The 19,607-nt window shown below is 46.6% G+C and overlaps 1 protein-coding gene and 1 long non-coding RNA gene across 2 annotated transcripts; one reads left to right on the forward strand and one right to left on the reverse strand.

The window, feature by feature from the left end:
- Positions 1-3,845: 3,845 nt before the first annotated feature.
- BTG2 (BTG anti-proliferation factor 2) lies at positions 3,846-6,957 on the reverse strand. The gene is made up of 2 exons (XM_037067088.1): positions 6,577-6,957; positions 3,846-5,507 (listed from the first exon to the last, which is right to left on the reverse strand). Exons 1-2 carry the CDS (start codon positions 6,728-6,730, stop codon positions 5,173-5,175), a joined length of 489 nt encoding a protein of 162 aa, XP_036922983.1. The 5' UTR covers positions 6,731-6,957; the 3' UTR covers positions 3,846-5,172.
- Positions 6,958-16,901: 9,944 nt separating this feature from the next.
- LOC119001648 (uncharacterized) lies at positions 16,902-18,354 on the forward strand. The gene is made up of 2 exons (XR_005069611.1): positions 16,902-17,178; positions 17,544-18,354. It is a non-coding gene; the product is annotated as an uncharacterized LOC119001648 (long non-coding RNA).
- The last annotated feature ends 1,253 nt before the right edge of the window (positions 18,355-19,607 follow it).

Raw genomic sequence — 19,607 nt, forward strand, 5'->3', positions numbered from 1 at the left:
TTGAATAAAGGCCTGCTCTTATGTATGGGACTGATGGTGGGAAGTAGTACAGCCAGGTGTCAGGTGGGAACAAAATGACTTGGAGTTGCTGGGGCCAGAGAACCAGGCTCCTATCAAAGCAGATAGGACTGGCTGCACACCCTGGGTACACTTGTTTGCACAAGATGGTTATCCAGGGCCCTAGTAGCCTCTTAGGCTGAGCTCAAAATGTTTTTCTTGCCAGTTCTGTAAGAAGTGATATGGAGAGAAAGCCAGAACTCATCAAGCTTACACCTCTCAGCTTTGTCATTTCTCTCTCTTCTGGGAAGGGAGAGCAGGTGGGTATGATTCCACAGTTGGGCAGAATGGAGGTAAGCAAAGTTGTTAGAAAATCCCCTTCCTGTCCACTTTGTGTGTGAATGAGCATGTATCCCAGTTTGGTACTAATCCACCAGCAGGTCCAAACTGCTCTGTGGCCAACAAGATCAATTTTCTGGCAAGGACACCACACATTTCAGCAAGGATGGCAGAGGTCAGACATGAGTTCATTCATCCAGCAGGTTCTTATCGGCTACTTATAACACTAGGATGGGTTTTCAGCCTGTGAAGTTTTTAAACAAAGGATTGAAAGTCATCTATGGAAGAAGAAAACACAGACTTGCTTGGATGGTGTTAACTGTAGCTATTTTGGAAGGTGCTAGTAGGAACTATGACTTTTAATAATGGTTTCCTTCCAGTTATCAGAATAACAGAGAATCCTTAGTCATCTTAGGACCAATTTGGAGCACCTGGGAGAGATGAAGTTAACTACTACTTAAAACTACAATTCTCATTTATTGTGTACTTAAATGTGAAAAGCACTAATTCTAAGTAGTTCACTGATCTCATTTAAACCTCATAACAAGACTGAGAGATGGAATCTATTCTTAATCCACTTTTACAAATGGGGAAATGGAGGCCTAGTTGGTGAAGTGACTTGGCCTGGGTTGCACAGCCTGTGGGCAGGTGGTAGAGCTGATGACATCCCTTCAGCCTCACACCAGAGCCTGAGTGCCTCATCTGTTTGCAGCTGCCTCACTACCTTGGACACTGAAAACCTATCAGGCAGGAGTATAATACAAACCAGAGAAGATTATTCTTGTACTTCCCAGCCCCCCAAAACCCCTTTCAACTCATCTAATTGAAAATGATGATAATCATTGTGCTAATTTACCCTACAGTGATTGCTGGGATAATGGAGATGATTTAGAATTCAAAAGCTGAAGAAAGGAACAGAAGTTATTTAAACCAAACCCCTAATTTCTGAGACAGGAAAATTGTGGGGCTTGTCCAAACACAGCTGGTTAGGAAGCAGAATCTATACTATCACCCATATATTCTCTCTGCCAGTCCAGAACTCTCTCTAGTGTTCCATGCTTCGTTGGGTTAGGGTGCTGGCACTGGCCTGGAAGCCAGGAGTCCCATCTTCTCTTAACAAAGTTTGCTAAAGGATTGGCTTTCAGACTCACAGAAGTGGGTTTCTTCCTCCTGGGGCTCCTTGTTGAAGCATCATGGACTACTCCGCCCAAAGCTTTTTATCAGGAGCCAGGATAGGCCCTTAATCTGCAGCTCCCAGGGCCTTGTCTACCCTCTTTGGGAGGTGCATTATCATCCACAAACAGCTGACTGCGCACAGGTCTCCCAGTGCTCAGTCAGGCTGGCACTGTTTACCAACTGGGGAAGCTGGGAACAGAATGACCAACTAAAGCTCAGTCCCTGACACATAAAGCTACCGCTTACAGCTCTGGGGACTGCCCCTGTACCTCAGCTGGCTAGGTGGCACTCTCCACCCATGGTGAATCTGGTCAGATCTAATGCAAGTAACATATTCCTTGATCACAGACCCCTTTCATGTAAATTGAGGCACTATTTAGTCTGCCAAGAGCCAAGAGCAACCCCAAGATGAATCTGCCACTCTGCAGTTTCCCTGGCTTGGAGACAGGAATGTGTGATGATGTTATATATCATCTCTAGGTAATGTGTTACACATTACCCTCTAGATAAGGTTCGGTGAATTTCAGGCTTTCTACTAAATGAAATATATTTTCTTAAGTGAGGCCTATTAAGAAACAAGGTAGATGGTGACTTTGTACCAAAAAAGAAAATAGCACTCTTGGATGGGCAAAAATGCAACCTTAACCCTGGGTCCTTACACCCACAAAGGGGATCCTCATCATGCCTAGGACATTTGTATTAGGAGCTACAAATGAAAATCAGAACATTTATTTAAATAACCCCTCAACACAAGTGGGTCTCCATAACCAATTCTACTTATGATACAGATAAGCTGGCTTCCCCCACCCACATATCCTAACTCACCTACTCTCCAAGTGCATCACACAGAGCTTCCAAGGCCCGCCTACCCCCTAGGACACCTAGGCTGAACCACAAGCTTGTTGAGGAGAGTTGTGGAGGTGTGAAATGAAATGTGTGTTGTGGGGGGTGGATCTCATTGTTCATGAGTCAACATGTTTAAAATGTAAAAACAGCACCTATGGCCAAGAAAAATTTTTAAAAGAAGTAGCTCAGGTCGAAAATGTACTTGTGATGTCACTGGAAACTACTAATGTCCGACTTTTCTTGTCTAATAAGACAAGGCTTATTAGACAAGTGGGCAGCAAAGGGAGCGGCTGTACCAATAATTCCTAACAATTTCTGCCCAACCTGGGAAATGGCTTGGTGTCTCCTGCTCACCACCTCGGTCTGTGAGAAGACAAGGAGTGTGTCATAATCACCTTTAATACTTCTGGTGCCCAGAACTTACTGACAATATATTCCTGCTAAATGAAAGGAGTGAATACAACTAAGGCCTTGCAAGAACAGGATGCATAAGCTAGGCCCTGGCTGAATTAAGTGCTTTGCTACTAGAACACTGTAAACTGTTAGAATATGCATTAAAGGAAGTAATAAGGAGATGCTTCCTGGGGAAGCGGGGATGTTTAGAAGCGCCCTTACCACACAACTTAGATTTTCTTTTATCTAGCCACATGATTTAGGTCTTCAGAGTGCAACTGAAGATACAAAGAGAGGATGTGGATCAGAAAGACACCCAAATTGGCCATGTGGTAATTTCACCTTCTCTGCGTCACACACTGTGTCTGCTACAGTTTTATTAAAGTAACAAAAAAGTGTACATTTGTCAATAAAGCTGTACATTCTTCCATATAAAAACACTATTAGACAATTAGTAACCCTTGTCTTTTCTTTCAGAATAGCTTACAAAAGCACTATAATTTTTTTACCTAATAGGAGAGACAGGCCTGCTCAACAGTCCAGCTCTGGGCATTTTTATTTTTTTAAAGTGAACATCAAAAAGAAGAGAAGAGAGAAAAGATTAAGCATGAGACCATGAGGCTGTTTCTAAGAAAGCAGGGGCCTGTTTGCAGACAAAATGCAACAACATAATCTTCGGTGATTCACAGCTTCGTTTCAACCCACCAGCCAGAAAATAAGCTCCTGTGTCTGTGGGCCCGAAGTTACCTTTAAAGCAATAAACATTGTAAGCAGAGTTTGGGAAAACAGCTTGGATCTGGAGAGTTGAAAAGGAGGCAAAACAGGCAGGAATGGGTTGGGAGAGTGTTTGTTAAATAGCACCTCTGAGTCAGAATGAGTAGTTAAGAAACTCAGGAAAGAGGGAGGGGACTTTAAGAGTGATGGTGGGTCAGTGGGGAGGGGGAGGTTCCTCACTAAAGGGCAATGGCAGGAGGGTAGCCTGGTTAACCAGATGTTCTAGCTACATCCTTTTTAAAATGGTTCAGGTTTAGGAAACTCAAGGTCTTCTGAGGACCCCTCACTAATGTCACTGAGAAACCAATGGTAGTTTTCCATTTTTTTTTCTCCAACCCAGAACAGTAAATATTGCACAAGACTACAGATTTGGATTGAACTCAGAGAGTCAGCAACCTCTCCCACAGGTGTTCTGAGCACCAGGGAGAAAAAACAATGCCCAATGTTTGGTTTTAGTGTCAGCTGCATAAGAATACCAAGTAGTCCTATAGAATTTGAGGCTTTCTCTCCATCAGCCAAGGGATACCTGAGCAGCCAGCTACGGTTCTGAGGACAGAGAGAGAGATGGCTCCCTCAGCATACCAGAGCACCAGGAGGCTCTGAGGGCTAGATTTCTATCCCCTTCTGGGACTGGGAAGCCATACTGCACAGTGACTGAGAACTCTTGTCCTAGAAAATGGGGTATTTCCATGACCCAACCAGAGGGAAGAAGTGGGAAGAGTTAGAGAGGAGTTCTGTGCTTTTTAAAAGAAGGCAGTAATAAAAGACCTGGTGTTCCCCATGGCTTTTGAGCCACCTCTCAGAGAGATAATGGCAGCAGCATTAGGACTTTCATATGGTTCCAAAAAAGAGGATTTGGGCCTAAAAAAAAGAAAAAAACCCAGTGGATACTCTTTGGATCTTAAAATTCCATTGCAAATCACCCCCAAATTATTCACCACAGTTACACACAAAGCAGCACATTGCAGAGCAACCCTTGCCTTACTCACTCCCTTCACCCCCACAAAACAATAAGCTTTAGATTCCTGGCTGAGAAGCAACATCTACAGAACCCTGGTGATAGAATTTAGTGATGATTTTAAGAAAAGCTGTTTAGGATAGAAGGAATCACGGTCTGCCCAGGATCTCATCAGAAAAACAAAAGTGAATATTAGGCAGCATGAGTTTAGTTCCTGAAATGTCCCTGAGGTCAGGGATGCAGGTTGGGAGAGTGACAGATTTGAAGCAGCCTCCCCCAGAGCTCCCAGGGCAGATCTTGATCTATCTCATTTACAGCTGTTAACCTTGCTTGCTCCCTCTCACATCTTCTTGAGGTGCTGGCCAAGCTTCCTTCACCTCACCTTGGTCAGGCCCACCTCTAAACACTCCCCACTCCCATTGGCAGACACTGGCTCCCAGACTGAAGTGCACAAAAGTTGTCTCCAAAGGCACCTGGGGTGGCTGCTTCCAAGCACCACCCTTTAAGGATTTTTTTCTTTAAAAAATCTTCAGGTGTTTTTCCTCCCTTTTTCTTAAAAAAAAAAAAAAAAATATATATATATAAATAGCTCTTCATTTAAAATACAGTTTCCCAGGTTGAGGTATGATGTGGCCTCTTGTCACCTCAGGATGAGTACAGTAGAGTGCCAGGTGAGGGTGGCAGGGGAGCTAACTGGAGACGGCCATCACATAGTTCTTGGAGGGGCTGCTCCTGCCCAGCATCATTTGGTTCTTGCAGGTGAGAAGCCCATAGGAAGTGAACAACGGGGCCTCCTCATACAGGACGCAGATAGAGCCATCCTCCCCTATTCGGTAGGATACCTCGTAAGGGTCCACCCACAGGGTGAGCTCTCTGGGCAGCAGCTGGTGAAGTTGGGGCTGGCTGAGTCCAATCTGGCTGGCCACCTTACTGATGATGGGGTCCATCTTGTGGTTGATGCGGATACAGCGGTAACCAGAGCCCCTGGATGGTTTCTCAGGAAACCAGTGGTGTTTGTAGTGCTCTGTGGAGACAGGTCAAGGGGAAGATGTCTTGGTTAGAACAGGTGGACCAGGGGTGCTACTACTGCAAAGGAGGAGGAAGGGACTCAGTGACTTTAACTCAACAAGGTGGTTTGTCATGACTTCCAGTTTCACAGCCAGGAAGGCAATCATCATGGTTGGATCCATGATGACTAGATCCACAGCAAATTACTGCTCCTCCCACCCTGGGCCCCAGTCTCCTTCTACCTCCTTTGAAGTAAGAGCCCCTTAGCAACTAGCTAGGTAAGGAGTCAGAAAGGGTTGCTTCAATGAAACATATGTTGCTCCTCAGAAGACAGAACCTGTGTGAGCACATTCAGAGATGGCTGTCGCTGCACAACAAGGCCGACCAAGGGGCTAGAAATAGTTGGGAGACAGGTCTCTCCCCAGCCAGCCGCTGCCTATTTCTTCTCCACCTCCCTGTCTCACGCAGCCCCCACCCCACAACACACGCTCCTACAGAGCACAGTTACTTCCTACAAGGCTCTCGCGGCATCGTGATAGGTGGCAGATGGCTTAGGGGTCTAGACTCAGAATACAAAAGGAGCTCCAATTTAGAGCAAGTCAACAACCCGTACAGGACTAGCGCCGTGCGCACAGCCGGAAGAACCAGGCCTGGGACTCCAGTTGTAGAAAACGCTCGAGCGCACCTTCCTCTCCCAAAAGAGTTGCTCTCGCTGGCCGGGATTTGTCACCCGCAGGGTCCTCGAGAGTCTCAGGGTCCAGTGAGGAAGATGAGCTCTCAGTCAGACCCGCAGGTGCCCCCTTTCTCCGGGCATAAGCCGGGGGAATCCGAATCGCACTGCAGCACAAGAGTCTGTGCCCGCTGCGTCCCCCAAGAATAACCACAGATCAAGACCTGAGCACAGGGCTGCGAAGAGAGAGGTGACCAGGGAGCTGGGGACCTGCGGGCTGCCCCCCGGGCCGGAGGGAAACCGAGACCCGGAGCTGCTCGTTGAGAAGCCCAAGGGGAAGGAGGACAGGTAGGGAGGGGGGCTGAGCCCGGGTGGCGGGGTGTGAGGGGGCCTGGACCCTTTGGCGTGGGCTCACCTGTTAGTGCCTCCTGGAGAGCCCCGCTGAACACCTTCAGTCTCTGCTCGCTCACGCAGCCTCGGGTCCTCAGGAGGCTGGAGAGGAAGCCGACGGCAGCCGCGATCTCCGGGAGCATGTTTGTCCTCTTCCTGGCCCAGGTGGCCTGGCTCATATCGTGCGCGGTTCGCCGTGCGGCAGCCGACAGACGCGCGAGATCTCTGAGGGTCGTATTCCTCCGCGGGATAAGCTCGCTCGACCGCGGCTGGGGCTTCAACCCGACTGCGTTCTGGTTGCGCCTTTCATACCCTGCGGAGAGGCGGGGTAGCCGGTGGCCTCGCTCATTGGTCGCTGCCAGCGGATGGGGGCGGGTCCGAAACCCGCGCCGCTTCTCCGGGTGCTCACCGGGAACCTGCCCCTGCCGCCCCCACAGCGCTGAGGTCATTGCCGGCTGACGTCAGTGCTGGGAACGTGAACCCCGCGCTGACTCCTAGAGAGGCGGGAAGAGAAAGGGGAGCCTGGGAGGGGCGAGAGGAGAGCGACGTAGGAGGGCGGTGCTCGGTTTGCTCCTAGCCGGGAATTCCCCGACCTTTCCTCTCCTCCCATCCTTCAAAAATTAGGTTAAAGCTACCTCCTCCAAGAAGCCTTCACTGATAGCACCTCTCCCATGAGGTCTCCTTTTCTGATTCCCACATTCTCCAACTACACACTGTCAGAAGCATCCACTGGGATGCTCATTATTTTACCTCTTTGCCGTGTTTCTTAACTAGTGGGAACGGGTTCTTTTTGGCTCTTCGGAAATTGGACTGCCTTCTATTTACTTCCACAATAATCTCCCTTCCATTAACCAGTTCTGCTCTACAGCGATGCTTTTTCTCTAGCGTAGAAATATCCAAGTCTCACCTATTTGGTGCATGAGTGGATGGTGTGGGGGAAGTTTGCAAGGCTTTTCTGTCTCAAGTTATTTTTCTAGTTCTCGCTTTCTTTTAAGTGCTTTTATTTATTTATTTAATAAGTGCTCTGTTTTCAACTGTATACATTTTTCCATCCACTCCCTCTTTCTTGTCCTCCCCTCCTTCCCCACCCCTTCTCCTTTCTCATTGTGGACTGAAGCTTTCAACCTCAGAATCTCCCTCTTCCACATGCAGGTGTGTGCTCTGGGCCTGGCACTCTTAGAAGTCTGGGGTAACTTCCAACCAACATCCCAGGGGCTGACATACATGTATGTTAAATAAACCCAATGGCTTCTGTAAATTCTTTGTCATGCACTCTTGGCCCTGCAGACCACCTTATTCTGAGTGGAAGTCTCCTCTCCTTTTCTGTGACAGGTACAGTCTTCCCTGCCTCCTTGGCTGGATGTCTTCCTCCCTGTCACCCACCCCCACCCCCCACTGCCACCAGCACCATTCCCTTACTATGTCCACCCCTGTTCCCTTTCCTCCCCACTTTGTTTCCTCAGGGAAATCCTACTCATGTTGTCCATTTTGATGCTTACTTTTTTACAACTGACTTTCACACCTGTACAATCTATCCTTGTGCTTTATCATGCTGCTCCTCCTGTTAGCCATGCCTTTCCTCCTATTGGATGGCCAGGCACCAACTCAGTGTCAGTCTAGGCCAGTTCTCTTCCCCCAAACCAGCTCCTTCCTGATCTCCATTCTGTCAGAGATACTATCATTTCATCACTCACTCCACCCACAACACTCATAGCCTTTTTTGGCTTTTCCTTATACTTTGCTCCTCAATATAGTCTCAAGATCTGTTGCTTCTTCTTTCTTAAAGATTTTATTTTTATTTATTTATTTTTGACAGAGAGGGGAAGGGAGGAAGAAAGAGGGAGAGAAGCATCAATGTGCAAGAGAAACATTGGTCTGTTGCTTCTTCCACCACCTCCCCCTGCCCCACAACTGGGGACCTGGCCTGCAACCAGGCATGTGCCCTGACTGGGAATCGAACCAGTGCCCTTTCAGTCCCCAGACTGGCACTCAATCCACTGAGCCACATCAGCCAGGCTATTGATTATGCTATTACAGTTGTCCTAATTTTTCCCCCTTTCCCCCTCTCTACCCAGTAACCCCCCTCCCACCAGTAATCTCCCCCTTGGTTCATGTCCATGGGTCATATATATAAGTTCTTTGGCTTTTTCATTTCCTATGCTGTTCTTAACTTCCCCCTGCCTATTTTGTTCTTATCAAATATGCTCCTTTATCCCTGCATCATTTCCCCATTCCCTTCTTCCTCCTCCTAGCTGATAATCCTCCAGATGATTTCTATATCTATGATTCTGTTCCTGTTCTGGTTGTTTGCTTAGTTTATTTGTTTTTAGATTTAATTGTTGATAGTTGTGAATTTGTTGCCTTTTTAATGTTCATGATTTTGATCTCCTTCATTTAAAAAAATAAGTCCCTTTAACATTTCCTGTAATAATGACTTGGTGGTGATGAATCCCTTTAGCTTTGCCTTGTCTGGGCAGCACTTTATTTAACCCTTTCATTCTAAATAATAGCTTTGTTGGATAGAGTAATCTAGGTTGTAGGTCCTTGCTTTTCATCACTTGGAATACTTCTTTCCAGCCCTTTCTAGCCTGCAAAGTTTCTTTTGAGAAATCAGTCGACAGTCTTATGGGAAGTCCTTTGTAGGTAACTATCTGCTTTGTTCTTGCTGCTTTAAAGATTCTCTGTTCTTCTTTAACTTTTGACATTTTATTGTGATGTGTCTTGTGGTCCTCTTTGGTTCCAACTTGTTTGGGATTCTCTGTACTCCCTGGACTTGTATTTCTACTTCCTGCACCAAAGTAGGGAAGTTTTCTTTCATTGTTTGTCAAGTAAGTTTTCAATTTCTTGTTCTTCCTTTTCTCCTTCTGGCATCCCTATGATTTGGATGTTGGCATGTTTGGAGATGACCCAGAGGTTCCTAAGCCTATCCTCATTTTCTTTTTTGAATTTTTGTTTCTTCATTTTGTTCTGATTGAATGTTTATCTCTTCCTTATGTCCTAAATTTTTGGTTTGAACTCCAGCTTCCTTCTCTTCTCTGTTGGTTCCCTGTGGATTATTCTTCATTTCAGTTAGTGTAACCTTCATTTTTTCCTCTATTTTTTTTGTTGTACTCAAGTTCTCTGAGAATCCTGATAGCCTGTGTTGTGAACTCTGCATCTGATAGGTTGGCTATCTCCATTCTGCTTAATTGTTTTTCTGGGGTTTGGTTTTGTTCTTTTATTTGGGCCATATTTCTTTGTCTCCTCAATTTAGCAGCCTCCCCATGTTTGTTTCTGTGTACTAGGTAGAGTACTTTTATTCCCTGTCTTAGTAGTGTGGCCTATGTAGAAAAGGCACTTATAAATAGTATGGGGCAGAGCCCTAGGTGATTGTCAGGGTTGATTCCTTGCTTCACCACTAAGTGGCTGTGTGGGGAGGTCTTGGAGGGGGGACAATGCTGCCACTTGGCTTCTGGAAGTTCTCCTGTGCTTGCTCCATTTCCAGTCACTTTGCTCCCTTCCCAAGTGTGACTGCTGCCCTTCCATCTGCTTCCTGGTGCTGAATCCTGGAGTGGGTGGGTTTGTTAATGTTCTAATACTGTACTGGCCCTTTAAGCAGCAAAATCTGGCAGTTTCTTCTGCTGCCTCAACCCCCACTGGTTTTCACAGCCAGAGGTAATAGGGATCTATCTTCCTGGTGCTGGAACCCTGGACTATGTGGTCTGGCCTGGGGCTGGGATTTGTCGCTCCTAAGGTGTCCCTCCCTTATACACTGGTTTCTCTGCAGATTGTAGAAATCTTTTGCCTGTTACTAAGGTATCCCTCCTGGCCATTCCACTGCCTCTGCCACTGCTGCTGCCACTACCACCTTTCAGTGCCACACTACTGAGAGGTGGTGACTCAGCCCCTCCTACTTGTCTGGATGAATGTGTCTTATTTAAATCCTCGGTTGTTTGACTACTACACATCTCAGTTTTCTGACAGTTCTGGGTGCTATTAGTTTTGAGATCTGGTTGTAATTCTTTCTATGATTGTGTGAGGAGGACAAGTGTGTCTACCTATGCCTCCATCTTGACCAGAAATCCTATTGCTTCTTCATACCCAGATGACTGCAGTGGACTCTGTCAAGTCATCTGTCCCACTGTTAGTACAGTTCTGTGTTTACTTCCTTTTTTTTTTGCTCAGATCATCTGAGGTACCTACCTTCCCCATTTGTCTACTGCATTAAGTCTGGACCCCTTTGCCTAATAGTTAAGATCTTTCCTAATTTGGCCCGAGCTGCTTTTTTAGGTTCTGTCACTTTGTGCTCTGGGGCCATTCTCCCTAATGTTCTCTAAGCATCACACCAGCTTTGCAGCCCAGAGCCCTCAACATTTTGTCCATGATCCTCATTCCTGCCCTGTAACATGGTCCCCAATGCATGCATACCTGAATGTGCCTGGCTCTCCTACACATGGCATAATCTCATAGATTCCTTGCTGCCTCCTCACTTCTCCCAACCCCCCGACACTACTGAAGACACAGTTTAAGCTTTGTTTTCTACCTTGAAAACCTGCCCTGCCCATTTTCACACCACAGAATTAATGTTAGCCATACCACCCATTTGGCATTTATAATCTATAATTTGGTATTGATGGTGATCTTTTTAGAAGTTCATATCTTGTCTCCACAGTTTGCAAGCTGCTTGAAAACAGGTTACTATGTGCATATGTCCTACAATTCCAGGACAGTTCAGTTTTTAAATACCCTGTTCCATAGCTTCATGCAGTCATCAAAATGCCCTGGAATTTTCCTATTTGGCATTGAACACATCTCCTTGCTGGTTCTTCATTGGCTCCTTCTCAAAGCTGGGTCAGTCAAGATGAGACTCTTTCTTCTGCTTATTGAAGGAGAAAAACTTGTTACAGGAAATAGGCCTGGAAGAACAAGATGACCTAGAAAGCCTCAAACCAAAGAGACCAGGTATCAGCAAGACCAGAATTTACCAAGATCAAACACAAAAGAAGTCAAGAAAACAGGTAAAGATTTAGACAGGTGTACAGTGTCATTCAGCATCTAAATCTGAAAACACTTAACATCTGCCTGGGTGTACAGTTGACAGGGAGGGATCTTGTGACTAGGACTTCCTTTAGTCCAGAATTGATGGGGAAAAAGTATTTTTGACAGGATATCACCCATTTCCCCCACTTAGGAAATAGAACTCTGTTCTTACGTAGATTTTCGTACCACTCAATAGGTCACATAGCTGCTTCTCAAAAAGCCAGGCCCAGGACCAGATCTGCTGACTTTAAATTGGACCATGGAGCTCCTGTGTTGAGATAGTGTGCATTTTGGGGACAGGAGCAAGGAGACCTTATCACCACCCTTTCATGTTACCCAGGGTGTGATATAGCTTCATCATTTGTTACTAGTTCCTGAACTTTGTAAAGAACATAGATAATCAATGAGAACAAGAAGGCACTGCTCCTGCTTTCTCATACTCTTCTCTTTCTTCACAAAAACCTAGAGAGAGGAAGCTTAATTTAACTCACATTCAAAGCTCATGAGTCACTACACAGTGTAATTGACCCAACTCACAATTTGGTTTCTCAAATCAGTTTCTTTTTTTAAATTATATTTTATTTATGATACTATTACAGTTGCCCGAATTTTTTCCTTTCCCCCCTACACCCAGCGTTCCACACCTTCTCAGGTAATCCCTACATCATTGTTCATGTCCACGGGTCATGCATATAAGTTCTTTGGCTACTCCATTTACTACACTGTGCTTCAGATACTCATAGTTATTTTGTAACTACCTATTTGTACTTCTTAATTCCCTCACCTGCTTACCCATTCCTCTACACCACTCCCCACATCTGGCAATCATCAAAACACTCTCTGTATCCATGATTCTGTCTCTGTTCTTGTTTGCTTAGTTTGTTTTTTAGATTCAATTGTTGATAGATTTTTTTTTGCCATTTTATTCTTCATAGTTTTGATCTTAAATAAGACCCTTTAACATTTCATGTAATAATGGCTTGGTGATTATGAACTCCTTTAGTTTTTTTTCTTGTCTTGAAAACTATTTGCCCTTTGATTATAAATGATAGTTTTGCTGGGTAGAGCGATCTTGGCTGTAGGTCCCTGCTTTTCATGACTTCGAATATTTCTTGCCAATTCCTGAAGCCTGCAAAGTTTCTTTTGAGAAGTCAGCTGACAGTCTTATGGGAACTCCCCTGTAAGTAATTAACTGCTTTTCTCTTGCTGCTTTTAAGATTCCCTCTTTACTTTAACCTTTGACATTTTAATTCTGATGTGTCTTGGTGTGGGCCTCTTTGCATTCATCTTGTTTGGTACTCTCTGTGCTTCCTGGACTTGCATGTCCATTTCTTTCACCAAATTAGGGAAGTTTTCTTTTATTATTTTTTCAAATAGATTTCCAATTTCTTGCTCTTTCTCTTCTCCTTCTGGCATGCCTATGACACAAATGTTGGACTGCTTGAAATTGTTCCAGGGGCTGCTTACACTGTCCTCATTTTTTTGGATTCTTTTTTCTTCTTGTTCTGATAGTTTGTTTTTGGCTTCCTTATGTTCCAAATCATTGATCTGATTCTCAGCGGCTTGATCTCAGACCCAGCGGCCCTGCCATGGCCCCCCTGGTCATGGATGCCCACCTGTGTGGCCACTCTAGAGTGACCCAAAGCATCTCAAACTGTCCTTGTGAGATCAAATGCCCACTGAGAATGGGGTCCCTTTTTTCAGTACTCAGCTCTGACCCTGTTCGTAAAGTCATATCACATGCCTTGCCCTCTACTCCCTGGAAGGAGCAACAAGAACATTGTATGTGTCCCTTGTCTTTACCAGCAACCTGTTGGGCCTGCAGGGCCTTGGCTTGTTTGCCAAGGTTACCTCCCAGTCTCCTGACCATGTGTAGAAACCTGAGGTTTATAAAGCTGATGTGCAGGCAAAGTCTTGTCTGAGATATCCTAGGAGGATGATATCAACTCTTACACGGCATAGTGTGTAGTTTTTGTAGGTCTCTGACTTTGTGTATGTGTTTGTGTGTGTGTGAGAGAGGAAGGAGGGAAGTGTGTATGTGTGTGTGTTGTGTGTATATAATTTGAGTGAGTATATTTGTTTAAATGTGTACGTGTGTGTTTATGGATAGGAAGGGCTAGACATGTGTTTGCAGATGCTAACACACACTATAATGGTGTCTATTGAAGGATATCATTGTGAAATGTGGATATTTTGGTGGGTCGTGTTCAGTCAGAAAAAGAGTCAGGTGGTCCCAGGTGTTTTCAGCTGTCTCTCTCTGAGAGACATAGGTTACTATAGGTAGCTAGATATTAACAAAAGAAGGGAGCAAAGGAAATCATACATATAAGCATAATCAACTAGGAAGCATAGATCTGCTTAAGCACAAAGTTACAGCTTCACTCATCACCCAGGAAACCACCAGTCCGTTCAACATAGATTATTGGGGGGAAGGACAGAACACTAAAGGGGAAGGTAAGAGCATGTGCAGTAGGAGCAAAAATGGGGACCATAAAGACCTGTCAGTCTAGTCTGGGAAAAGGATCAGGTTGGACAAGGTATACAAGACCCCAGAAGATCTAGGAAAGGGATTGGTTAGGGGGGTATCCAGTGCCAGCCTGTGGAAGTTTTGGGAGTTGATTGGTTAGTTTGAACAGAAACAAGCCCAAGATAATATAACCCAGTTTAACAAAGAATCTCTTTTTCCTTCCCCTCCCCTCCCTTTCCCCCCCGCACCCCCACCTCTCCTCTCTTTCTCTCTCTCTCCTGGTAACAAGTACCTAGCTGTTGCCTGGGGCCTGAGGCAGACTGTGTAGACTCTGAAGGACTAAGCTGTAATACAGCACAAAATATCTGGACACTAGCCTGATTTCTAGGCCTGATGAAGTCAACTTGGACTTTTTCCACTCATAAATATAAGATATTAGAAACCTGGGGATAGTCTTTTATTTCCACACAAATAACTATTACCACTAGACCTCATCCTTCCTTGTGGGTCCCTGAAAATGCTTTTCTTGTGACACCACAAGCACCCTACTTTTACCAGCAACACCTCCTGCATTAGAGTGTCTGGAAGCCAGGTGGGTCCCCTGTCAAAAATTCCTGAGTGGAGAGGGAATGTTATGAGGACTTTGGGGAGGTTGAGCCACCAAATGTGAGCAGAATGATGATCTTAGTGGTAGTGTGGAAGCTCCCATAAAGATGCTCCCTGCTCCCTCTGAATTCAAAAAAGGGTCTGGTGTAAATAAATATTCTTATGTAAAAACAACAACAACACTGTATAAATCCAGGAAGATTAACACCCCCTCCAGCCTTGGCCTGGCTCAGGAAGAGGGGAACTTACAGAAAGGAGCATAGGAGCCACGTCAGAAGTGTGAGTGAGGGTTAGAAAGAGCCGAATTACTCTGTAAAAGAAAATAGGAGGAATCTGCATTTTTGCTATTGAGGAGAAAAGCAAAAAATGGGGGAAGTCGTAGAAGAGAGAGCTAAGAACTTGAGTGACATTAAAGTGGTATAGGGTTGGGGCTAGAGCCAGTGTTATAGAGGAAACAGAGGGCATTTTTTTAAAAAGATTTTATTTATTTATCTTTAGAGGGTAAGGGAAGAAGAGAGGGAGAGAAATATCAATGTATGGTTGCCTCTTGTATGTCCCCTGCTGGGAACTGGCCTGCAACCTAGGCATGTGACCTGACTGGGAATCGAACGGCCATCTTTTGGTTCGCAGGCCTGCGCTCAATCCACTGAGCTACACCAGCCAGGGCTCAGAGGGCATTTTTAAGAATGGAAATGTCCAACAGTCTTTTTGAAGCTATTTACAGTTCTGCTGCATTAACCCCTCCATTGGCCTCACAGGGAGTTCACTTGTAAGGAAAAGGGCTGAAATCCACAGCTCACAACAGCAAGAGCACTCATGGATCAGCAAGAAGATTCCTAAACTCATCTGACTTGAGAAAAATACAAACTCTAAGCTAGAGGCAGTGATGAGAAGGAAAGTCCTCCCCACCTTCCATCCTCACTCCCAGAGAAATCATGAAATTTTGAGGAAGGGCATTTGATCTCCCATAGATCTGAGACTGAATCTTTGAACCAATTTTAGCCAGAACCTCAGAAGCAGTTGACTTCATCTGTTAAGAGGACCTTATCTGTAATGAAGACAGTCACCTCCAAAAACAGGGTACCTGCCTGTTCATTGTAGTCTCATTCTCAACAATTCAGCAGCTCCTCCCTGGCTAGGGAAGGGTCTTGTGGGGATCACTGAAGCCTTGGGTGAGGAGGAAGCTTGAGAGGGTGAGCACTGTAAAGACTCTCCTTATCTGTTCAATGACTAACTGCCATTTATATATGGGTCATAATTTAATCAGTTGATTCTAGGATGTGAACACTGTTTGTCCTCCTTGTTTTTGAGAGACTGAAAGAAGGAGACTTGTGCCTAGCCTCACGGGTGAGGGCTGTTCTGTCTGGTTTGGAGAGAAATGGTCTGTTCCTTTAGGAAACTCCAAGTGCTGGAGGAGTAGGAAGCAGGCACACAGAGGACATACATGCAAAGTAACCAGCACTCAGAGAAATGTGGGCAGATGAGCCTTGGGAAAACATAGTCCAAAATTAATGGAGGGACTGGAATGGAGATACCAGGAGTGAGCCGGTGTCCAGTAGGCAACTGCTTGTTGGCACTGGGAATTCTGGGCCTGGACTGGATTTGGAAGGAAGGAGGTCTGATTAGGAGGCACAGAAGACAGACAGGTCCTGTACCGTATCAAACACTGTATGAGACATTCACAGAATGCTCATCACTGGCTTTTAGCAATTCTGGTTTCCAACTTGGTGAACTGGGTCATCTCAAGCAGGTTCACCACTTGCTCACTAGCAGAGGCGCCAACAGCTGTCCACAGTCAGGGGAACAGAAGGAGGCAAACACCAGATGACTGCTTACAAAGCTTAAGCTTTTTGTCAGGGTCAAAGCGCCTTGCCAGAGCAGCTGGGTGAAGGCACAGGGAGATAGGTTCTGTAAGCCCAGTCCATCTCTGAGACTGTTTCTTCTTTTCCTCAGAAGGAGCACCTGAAGAGGTTCCTCGGGACATATAATGACTCTTAAGCCTTTCATGCTTACAAAGCTGTTTTACACCAACAAGTGGAAGGCTCATCTGTTCCTCATCACTCACTGGCAAGTATCCTCTATATTTTATAGACAAGGAAACTCAGGCCTGAAGCCATTATGAGGCTTAAGGTCACCCAGAGGAGTCATGGCTGTCCTTTACACTACCTGACACTGGCCTCTGGCCTTGGACTTTAAGGACCCAGGACATCAAGGGACTATCTGATTGCATCTATTAAAGGCCAATTCGTCATCTGTATTTCAATCTGGCTCTGACTATTTAATGAGAAACTCAAAGAGGGAGGATACAAGGAGCTGATATCTGAGAAGGCTGCCCACATGGGCCTCCAGCTCTCAGGAGGAAAGCGGAAAGCCACAACCTTTGCCCTGACCTGGGAATCGGTTCGCTATCCTGAGCCTGGCCAAGGGCAGCCTAATAGCTCTGTCGCCCCGCCCCGCCGGAGTCATCGCCCTTACTTGGGCAGCGCTTCCGGTCGGCGGGCCTTGACGTCCCGAGGGTCACGTAAGCGGCAGGAGGTGGGTGGCGGGTGGCGGGCGGCCGGGTGGGGCGGGCTCAGAGCGCGTAAACGGCGACCTCGGGCCGCAGCGGGGAGGGGGAAGGGAAGCTAGGGGAGGCGGAGGCTGAGGGGAAAGGAAGTCGGAGAATGAACGGGAGGGAGGGCGGTGAGGGAGAGGCGGAGTGGAAGGGACGGGAGGAAAGGGAGGTGGGTACCCCCGTGCCCGCTGCGCCGCCTTCCCACCCGCGGCGCCTGGCCAACCTAGAGCCTCTATTTTCCCGACGGCATAGGGTCGCCTGCCCTAGTACTTCTGCCCCTGCCTGGATGCGGATATGTGTGTTATGCGGTCTATCTAGTCTTTGGACATCCATATGTTTTTTGCAGTGTTTTACCTGAAGTGTGAAGGATGTGCGTTTCACTTCCCGGCGAAGATCTGTGGTTCTACTCCGGAAACTGGCGAGAAACTTAGCGATGGGTGTTTAAAGACATACACACATCTCCGTCTTTTTCTCGTTAAATAAGCGAACAATAGACCCACTTGGTTTTGTGTTTCCAGAGACCCTTAGAAGTCTCACAGGAGGACTGGCTGCCCTTCTACCAAACCGCCTCCCACAATCGCTCCCACCAAGTGAAATAGAAAGTAATCTGGCCTGGGGGCCGACCGGGGAGACGCCCGAAAAAAACCGTGGCAGGACGCCTAGTGCCAGGCAGAGGTCTGAAAACAGGACGGAAGAGAAGTCACAAGGAGAGAAGCTCGGGCTCATATTTCAACCAGGTTTATTCATGGAGCCTTCCTGGGGTGGGGGTGGCGGTGTTCAGCTGTGTTCTGGTGAAGCCTGGTAGGTCCCCTTTGTCTCACCTGAGATTCTGTGTGTATGTGAGCCGGGGGGGGGGGGGTGGAGGGGGAATCAATGAGTCATCACAAAACGATTCCTAGATTAAGGGAGAGGGGTGCATCACAGAGGGTGTGAGATAAATAAACTAGGACTTGGATCTGAAGAGTCGGAAACCCAAACAGAGGCTCAGGCCCGTGGTATGTGGGGGAACTTGGCCGCCCTGCCTGGGGGAGGAGCTCAGACGTAGGGGAAAGTCCCCCTGGCTGTCCAAACTGTCCCTTCACACCCACGGTGCTTACCCACCCCCTCTCCCTCCCCTATCTGACCCACTTCCTCGCTCTACTTCCCCTGGTGGAGAACTGCGTGGGTAAAAACCTCACCCACCCCAAGCTCTGGGCGCAGTGAGAGAGTGGGAGTTAGAGGCCTGGGAAGAGATGGTGGCTCTCCTTGGCAGGGGGTCTGCCCAGGCTGTTGCCAGTTTGCCTTGGCTACGGACACCTTCCTCAGGCCTAGGCTCAGGAAAGCTGGTCAAAATGGTTTTAAGCCTGGGAATTTAAGAATAGGCTTCAGAATAGAGGCCTTCTTCCTGGGGGGGCCAGCTCCTTGGGGCTGGATGATGCGGAAGCATTGAATGAAACAATGGGGCAGCAATCCTGTTCCACCTGGGAGGTGTTTTCCAGTGGCTATGAGTTTGTGCTTTGCACTCTTAATCCTGCCAGTCTTGTGAGGTCTCAAGCAAATCCCTAACCTCTCTGAATCTCAATTTTCTTGTCTGAAAAATAGAAATAAAAGTTATTTGTAGTAGTAACAGTGATCAGAGGAGTGCTTTCCAGGACACCCCTTGTGAAGTTAGCCAGAATCACCAGGTGTTCCTGGTTTGCCTTTGGGGGTTCCCTAGCCCTCAGCTTCTCCCTCCAAGGTACCTCATCACTTTGCTACCTTCTCCATCCTGATCGCAACTTGGCCTTGAAGAAAGAGCAGTGAGCCTGGATGTAAAAGATAGGTGTTTACATCCCAGCTGTACTCCTACCTGTGCTTCAATTTCCTCATCACTGAAGTGGGGAGAATAGTTTCTGGCTGTCTTCCCTTATTGTGTGAGTGGAAGGAATAAAAGTTTGTGATAACACTTTGAAAACTGCCCGCAGTACCAGTTCTTCAGTTGGCCTGTTTTTCCTTCTCAGCCTCACCTGTTTCTTTTCCTCCTCACCCAGTGCTCCCCCCTGTGGGTTTTCACAACTTCCAGCATTTTGTCCACAGCTCTTGATGGCTGCCCCCTTACCCTGTAATTCTCATAGTTGTTTAACTCTGAATTTCCTGATGGACAACTCCTCAGGGCAGGAAATGGCTTATTCATTTCATTGTGTGACCACAGTGCCAAGCCCAGGGAAGGGCGCATAGCAGGGCTCAGTGAAACCTAGTTTCCTTTTGTCTATCAGCAAATCTGATTGATAGGCCAGAAGGAGGCAGGTGCAATAATTTGGGGAAGCAGGCTTCTGCTTCTGGGAGGGAGGGCATAGGAAAGAGAGGCAGAAGGAGGGAAGCAGAAGAGTCTGCCCTGGTATTGTTCAGACTCAAGGATTCCTGCTCTTCTCATCACATAAAACCAAGATCA

The sequence above is a fragment of the Sturnira hondurensis genome, unplaced genomic scaffold (genome assembly GCF_014824575.4).
Source record: "Sturnira hondurensis isolate 20B ecotype Veracruz unplaced genomic scaffold, ASM1482457v3 Scaffold0017082, whole genome shotgun sequence".
Taxonomy (NCBI): domain Eukaryota; kingdom Metazoa; phylum Chordata; class Mammalia; order Chiroptera; family Phyllostomidae; genus Sturnira; species Sturnira hondurensis.